This window comes from Eutrigla gurnardus (genome assembly GCF_963514095.1).
Source record: "Eutrigla gurnardus genome assembly, chromosome: 22".
NCBI lineage: Eukaryota > Metazoa > Chordata > Actinopteri > Perciformes > Triglidae > Eutrigla > Eutrigla gurnardus.
In genome coordinates, this window is record NC_139933.1 from 4,792,786 (window position 1) to 4,801,126 (window position 8,341).

The 8,341-nt window shown below is 41.1% G+C and overlaps 1 protein-coding gene across 1 annotated transcript; it reads right to left on the reverse strand.

Moving 5' to 3' along the window:
• Positions 1–1,284: 1,284 nt before the first annotated feature.
• On the reverse strand, positions 1,285–5,584 carry LOC311033030 (5-hydroxytryptamine receptor 3A-like). The gene is made up of 10 exons (XM_084040187.1): positions 5,460–5,584; positions 4,783–4,943; positions 4,658–4,702; positions 4,455–4,564; positions 3,716–3,885; positions 3,466–3,626; positions 2,591–2,801; positions 2,315–2,479; positions 1,965–2,050; positions 1,285–1,810 (listed from the first exon to the last, which is right to left on the reverse strand). The coding sequence occupies exons 1-10, from the start codon at positions 5,497–5,499 to the stop codon at positions 1,589–1,591; spliced, it is 1,371 nt and encodes a 456-aa protein (XP_083896313.1). The 5' UTR covers positions 5,500–5,584; the 3' UTR covers positions 1,285–1,588.
• Positions 5,585–8,341: the final 2,757 nt, after the last annotated feature.

The window sequence follows — 8,341 nt, forward strand, 5'->3', positions numbered from 1 at the left end:
AAAGTTACTTTATTACTTAATTTTAGTTAAATTATTTATTTTGTTCTTTTTGCCTTTACTGGATCTGACAGTGATTAACAGGCCATCTGGTCTCATTCAGACCAGAGCTATTAAAGAAAAATGTGAAAATTCAGCGATTGGCCGAGTACAAAAAGTAGAGCTCACCACCTTGTGGCGGCACACAGACACAGGCAGCGGCCGCCGTTAGGTCAGATCTGGAGCAAGAAGGCTGGACTACACCAAAAGTCGACTGTGACGTTCCCCGTCGGCCCTCCTTCTCTGTGTTACAGATTGTGGATAACGGTTAGTGTATTGATTTATAATTTAAGTGTAATATTTAGCTATTATAAGTGCCACACGAGAGCAATCAACCACCGAATGCAGAGCTTAGTGATTGTTGAATGTCACCAAATAAATTACTACATTTTAGGAATAAATGTTGACACTCAAAACAACATATATTAACCTTTAGCTGGGAGATCATAAACATCAGGACACATCATCTGGGAACCATGAACGTATAAAATCGTATGCCGGCCCCTCCAGGAGATGTTGACTCTCACAAGATGAACGTGAACTTTTAGCTTGCTGGCGGTGCTATAGGGGATCATCGAAGGTATTAGGGTCCATCCTCTGGGGATCATGAATGTCTTTCTGGCAATATATATAACAGTTAGAGAGATTTCAGCCTGGAGCAAAGAGATGGACAGACGGACCAACAGCGTGGCTATAAAAAAAAAACAATATTGCATCCACTGTGACTCGACGTCGTTAAACAATAAAACGTGAAAGTCCTCAGGGGACTTTTTATTGGCAGCCTGACACGTTTTTTCTCCTCGTGTCAAACATCAGATCCTCCCGTCTGAGGACGTGTTGGAGGATATCAGGCCAGAGAGCACGGCTGTGATTGGTTTAAAGTGACAGATAAGGCGTGAGGTCAAAGTAGACGGAAACAGGACGGGAGGGAAAGATTTGATGTGAAATATTGCAGTGTAAAAAAAAAATGTGAGCGTCAGTGAGAACGTGAACTGGAGGCAATCAGTCTTACAACTCATCGTTGGATTAGATTATGTTTGTCTCCGTTTGTTTTGCACACATGATTTTGGGAGGCGGACGTGACCCCATCAGACCCAGCTGCACCCTCAACATCCAATCATATCAACCCTTTTTCTTTTTTACTGATGTATCTGCAGTTTAACCCACAATGATGACCTTTTAAATGCTGATTTAAAGCTCTCCAATGGATGGTGAGTGTTTTTATTCATTTAAAAACACTTTGAGGTCTTATTATGTATTTATTTTAGCTACGAATTGATCAAGAATTCACATTTTATTATTATTATTTTCCTTTCTCTCTCCCTACACATGTTATACCATCAAATTCAAAGGCAATGCACTCAACTGTTTTCTTTTTCCATTACTAAATATAATAAATCTTTCATCAACAGTTAAAATCTCGGCACCACAAACCACATAAAACGAGATACTGTGAATACACGGCTACTGTGGTTTCTACTGGGAACTTTTTACATGACGTGTTGACATAAAGGTCCAATCCAAAAGTATTCCAAGGTGTTATTTTACATTTCTAAGTGTTCCATGCGATGAAGATGAGCGATAGAAACAGTGACACGGTGGTGACATAGAAAATGAAGAAAGCTCTGTTGATCCTCGCGGCCCAGTGGCCGGACGGCTCCCCTTCCTGACGGCCGTTGAGGTTCTGAGGGTTGAGGGTTTTCTGCAGGTCCTTCAGCTCCTCCAGGATCAACAGCAACGCGTGATACTCTCGAGACTGAGCGCTGTTGTTGACCTGCACAGAGCGAGAGGCACAAAGTCATGAGAGAGTTGGTTTATTCACGTATTACAACTCAGGGGGGAAAGAATTGTCGCGTGCATGTTGTCACGAAGGATATTTACTTATGTTTGTGTGTTAAGGTTGAATTAGACCTTAAATATGTCTGTACCTCTTCAACCACCGGTATCAGTTCATGCGGTTTCTCACCGCCCGATGCTTTGCAGATGCACGAACAGCAGGTTTGTCTCTTCTCCACTGAAAACACACAGTTGAGTCACAATTATGCTGCAAATAAAAATCAAATCTACGTGTTTTTCTATTTTATTACATTTCTGTGACTACATATAAAAGAAAAAACAGCCCCAGTTTAATGAGATTGAACTGCTGAAAACAAAGCCTTCATCAGGACTTGATCAGATATGATCAACTGTGGCTGTCGTGAGATTTGGATTAATATTCTGGAAATCGCTGATTGAGGAAAATTAGGTTACTAAGCGACCAACAAGATCCGTGTCTCACCCGTGTTACAGTTATCGATTATGTCTTTCTCCTGTTTGTCCTCCCAGTCGTCCCTCAGCCTGAGCTTCGCCTGGGATGACGAGTCTTTCTCCATGAGATACGTGACCAAGATGGTCTCCAGCAGGCTGAGCAGCATCAGAGCAAAGATCACAATGCAGTAGGTCGCTGAGAGGAGGAGACGGGCAATAACCACATTACGTTTCAGTGCCTCCAGCTCCTGACTGCATGAATCATAATCCAGTTAACCAGCCGGCCCTTGTAAGTGTGAGTCACTACCTATGAGCGGAGTCCTGTTGGACATGGAGGGCAGGATGTCGTTCAGTATGAGCAGCAGGACGGAGATGGCCAGCAGCACGGTGACTTTGAAGCCCAGCTTCTCTCCTCGATGGTCTGCGATGAAGAAGGAGGCGACGTCCAGACTCAGGAAGAACAGGATGGGCAACAGGAAGTTAATGACATGGAGGAGGGGCCTCCTCTTCATGGTGAACTAGGGAAAACGGGTTCAGAGGTCAGACTAGATCGACCAACAGATAGTATGAAATGTCTGGATCTCAAAAAGATTTTTCTTTAATTTGTGTGCACAAATAAGGAATTTTCTCTTGAGTTACTTCATTTAGTTTCACACGAATAATCAGAGACACTTTATTTAATTCCGGAGCAGCTGAAAACATTCTTTTAATTGTTAATGTTTGTTTAAATAGAGAAAGGAAGTTACTGTCAGGATCAGCACCGTGGAGCTCTCCAAGGTGCTGATCATCCTGGGAGCAGCTAGGGAGCTGTCCAGAGTGCTGCAGAGTGCAGCCAATAACTTCCTGGTCTAATTTCACCTGTTTTCATATATATATATATATATATATATATATATATATACATATATTCAACATCTTCAGTCTCCAGTCTTACAGTAACTTGTATTACGTAACTTGAGAGTGTGAATAACTTTATTCCAGATCAGAAATCTGCAAAATTGGCTATATTTTTCTTGTGATTCAATATGAAATTTGTAAAACTGACTATCTACCATTCTCTTTATCTCTTTATTTGCGTGCACAAACCTAAATAATGCATAATTTACCCAACTTGAGAACAGAAATTAGTGCCCACACATTTGTTTCGTGTCTGATCATATAATATTGTATATATACACGTACAGTGAATATGAGCTGTTCCCACAGTTTATCGTCAAAGGTGATGTTGTGGCTGGCGACAGACAGATGGAGGAACTCCCACTCTCCCTGAGACTTCATCAACTCTCGGGAAAACTGCGTGGCTCGAGACGAGTTGGAGAAAGGAAAGAGACGAATCTCTTCGACTGACGGGGAAAAAGAGAGAGAGAGAGTGAGAGCCGATGGAAACACTGAGCGCAGACAGTCATACGACCCCAAAAGATGACACACTCACCCGAGTGAATTGCCGACCCAATGGAGATGTTGCAGCTCTGCGTGTCGAAGGGGAACTTGTGGACATCCATCTTGCAGGTGCTGACCACCTTCATGTCATCTTCGGAAGTGACCGTCCCGTCGTAGGACACGTACATGTACGGATTCTGAGGGGATTCATCTTTCTGTGTCCTGAGACACACATACACACACACACACACACACACACACACACACACACACACACACACACACACACACACACACACACACACACACACACACACACACACACACACACACACACACACACACACACACACACACACACCTTTTCATGTGATGTTTGCAGATCATTCCCAGCTGCTATTTCCAGTTAATCATTAACAGAATGAATAGACGACGGAGCTCCTCCTGTCACCACCTCAGGATGATGTCCATGACTTATTATTGGGTTAACAATAGTATAGAAAATGAGGTTTACTTTAATATAATTCAAAGAAACACCTCCCATGTTGAGCAAACCTTTCCTTTCCTCTTCCTTTGCACTCGTGAATTAAACATGATATAACGTTATATAAGTAGTGAGCTTTAAAGGTGCTGGTGGGTGGAATTTGATAGCTTTGACCCATGCTTCCCTCTGTTTCCAGTTGTTTTGTGCTAAGCTAAGCTAACCAGCTCACATATATGTGTGAGAGTGGTATCTTCTCGCTGTTTTTGTGTATATTTCCATGTGTTTGTGTGGCGTTCTGCAGGCTCACATCTCATAGATGAAGAGGTCCGGTTTCCAGAGCATTTCCCGAGGAACAGAAATATGTTTGATCCCACAAAACCGAGCGGGGTCCCATGAGATACGTTCGTTGTTCCACATCTGCAGGGTATTACAAGGGTATATTAGAGAAAAATAAGAGACAGCAAGTTGCAGGTGACCAGTGTTAAACTTTGCATTTTAGTAAAAACTCACCATTGTTGCCCAGATGAAAGGAATAAAAGTTTGAGTTTTTTCAATCTGGGAATAAAAACACACGTCTGAACACAAACGTAACATTTTTTTTGCAGAATCACACACCAAATAAATGTCACACCTACCACAGCCAGGATGGCAAAGAGGATGATGTCCAGCTGCACCATGGTGGGTTGTTTGTAGTCCAGAACGGGCCGGGTCATCTTATACACGCTATTCTCCGTGGTCAGGTTCAGGTAATCCACTACATCCTGGTAACTGCACACTTTCTCAGAGGATGACCCGTCTGCATTCAAACCAAGAATAAAACTCTTAAAACTTTGATGTAAAAATCAGATTTCCTTCATTTTAGTTTGGTTTTTGGTTTTATTTAATTTAATTTCATTATGCTATTTGATTATTATACGTTTGCATGTTGCTAATATTTTGATACTGTATACTGATACTTACTGTATTACAATAAACTAAACTTAATTTATTTTTTACTCCTATGTTGAGCCAATAAGGAACCCCTTATGCTTATGTATGCTTACATTTGGGTGATTTTTTTCTTTCTCATAAAAAAACATTGTTAGTTATATTCTTATTTTCATTTTACCTTTAAATGATGTACTGTTTTCTCCTCAATCAAAATGAAGCAGGCATTTCTAGTTGACACATCCTCAAACTGTTTTACATATCAGATATAAACCGAGCTAGATTTAGGAAAAACGATAAGGCAACAAAATAGTATTTCTGTCAAATGAGGAAGCAAAAATCATTTCCAAGGTTCACAGACATAAAAACACGTGAAAAGTCTTACCTGTGAAGACGATCAGGAGGAGAAAAGCCACTGGTCTCATGTCTGCTGCCGTCAGTGTGCAGCCTCGAGGCGAGCGCTGATGTAAGAACCGGACCGAATCTGTGACGACGGCTCGGCTGAATGAATGACCCCTGCCTGGAATAAGAAACCCCTCCCATGGTGGACAGCAGGGATTGATGTTGTAATTGGTTAACAGAGGAGGGGGGGGCTATCAGAGGAGTACATCAGGCCTCGGTTTGACTCTCCATGCAGGCGAGATTGAAAGTCACAAATAATGAAACTAAGTGAAAGGCAGATGGAGAACTCGTCCATTTGAAGAGGAGCCGTAATGTGAATTTACAGCTTGCTTCCAGCTTGTTTGACGCTGGTGACGAAAGGTTAGTGGGTGTAATTCTGCACTTGTTGGGGGGGGAACATACGTTTACTGTAACACTGCCAACATGCCGTAATCAAATGAGAAGGCAAAATCCAATTAGAACAACGGAGTAATAGAATTATGAACACTGGCGCCATTTAAAACCACTCTCTCGTCAACATCCCGCTGACGAGCTCGACGCGGCCCGGCTGAGAATTAAAGCTCGTTTATTATTAATGTGAAACAAAATCACGCAGTTTGGATTCTGGAAAAAGGGTTTTGTGTTTTAATGGATTTCACACATTGGAGTGATGTCTCACACTAATGACTGTCCTCCTCATTTTGTCTCATCAACAGTCCCAAACCCAAAGATATTAAATGTTTAGCCAATGATTTAAGGGCTTTGGAAAAAAAAACTCGATGGATGTGTATATTGCAAGCAACGTAAACACAACATTGACATATTAACACCTGATGAATTTAAGACCAATATTCACTCTCCTTTTATGTCTGTTTTGGTCTCCACCAGCTAAATGCTGCGCTACGTACATCGTTTTCACCTTTTCAGCAGGAAAGCACCTGCTGAGGCCCAAAACCATGCTTATAAGAGCAGTGAACTAAATCTACTGTTAACATTTATTAGTGCATCTTTAAATAAAAATGAAACAAAATATCGCTGCTTTGTTTTTTCTTTTGGGCTTTATTTCTCTTTTAGTTTAGTTTTCTTTTTTAAATTTTGATTTTTAGACCTGGGGAAACAAGTGTGGTGAAAGTAATGCTTGTGGAAAGAAGGGCTTCCCACATTTTACTGCTATAGAAGAAACATATGTGACGGAAACGGCAAATATAACGTATATAAAAAAGGGAGAAATGGCCTATGGAGAAAACCCAGTCAAATGCAAATAATGCAGATGAATATTTTAATTTCTTCTGGTGATTTCCAGTCTTGAGAAGTTATTTTTACTGGTGAAATAAATACAAATTGAGCACTGTGCTGGGAAAATGCAGCAGAGCGGAAAATAATAATCACATAATTGGGGCGAGGAGTTTGAGCGAAGGTGACCATGTTAGGAAAAATCTCAGAGCAGCAACATAATCCTGCTCTGATTAATGAATCCTTCCCATAAAAAATAAATAAAAAATCAACAGGAAGTGACCTTTTAGTTGCAAAAACCTTTATTGTATGTTTGATGTTTGTCTTTGACATTTTTACTCATAGTTCTAGAAAAGTGGGGGTCTTGCGGATTCGGGACCCACTCCTTTTGATATCATACAGCGAGAGAACGGCTTCGTCTACACATTCGGACCGTGATCACGTGACTGTTTGCAGCTTGTATATATGAAGTGCAATCCTCTTGACCGTCAAGTAGGGAAATAGGGAGCCAGCAACCGATACGTAACACTGCAGAAGGATCTGGTCCAGCTTTATGTGTGTGCAGTGATCCATCATCAAGTATTCTACTGGCCGGCTTAGACTAACATGCTTACTCTACTTCCACCTCATGCACCGCCAAGAGTGTCGTCTAGGACACAGAAAATAGTGCATTTCCATTGATTTTGAATTATTCGCTATGTGAAGGCGCATGTGTGTGTGCGCCAGTGTGTAAACCTTTACAGATGTTTCACATATTTTCATCCACATTCTAGTAAACGACACAGTGTTTTGCAACAAATTAAAACACGGCAACGGAGAACGTCAACAACAGGTGAGCTATTCATTTAAGTTATGCAAAAACAAAAACAACTAAAAGCTTCACAAAAGGAAGAGGAAAAAGGGTCTCATCAGGATGATAATAATAATAATAATAATAATAATAATAATAATAATAATAGGAGGATGAACAATATGACAGTTAACCACGGTGTGGCCTAAATATCACGTTTAGGTTTTTAAATTCACTGTAGTGTTTTTTCACACAATAAATCCCTTTACAATGGCAAAAATTAAAATAAAAAAATAACAATTAAACACATTTAAATGCACAAATTTGAATGCAACAGGTCAGTGCAAACACAGTTTTTGTTTGAAATGCACATGAGCGTCCTCCTGCAGGAGGAAAGCAGGATTTATCTTTATTGCTTGGTTGTACTTGTTGGTTTCCAGTTGCACTACGATAATACTGACATGCTAAGATGGAGCTGCAGAAGGAGAGGATGGCGATGTGTGTCCGTTTGCGTGTGTTTGGAGAACCAGTTCAGGGTTCAAAGTTCTTGTTTAATTCCAGTTTAGATGACGGTTTAAATGTCTCGTACATTCCCCTTCTGAGAGATCCACGTTCATCGTCCTACATTCTCGGTAAAATGTCCTTTTTTCTCGTCGTTTTCAGTCCATTTCTGTTCATTTTGGCCGCCATTTTTTTTGGGCTATTTCGCCGCTTTACAAGTCCGACCGCTTCTGCATTCACATTCAGCAGCGGCTGTTTGAGAATCGTGGCGGGGATGAGAGGGAAAAACATCAGCAGAGGTCGAAAGCTGCATGCGAAGTTGAGACGGGAGCTCCGTGATCCGAAGAGAGCGAGAGAGTCAG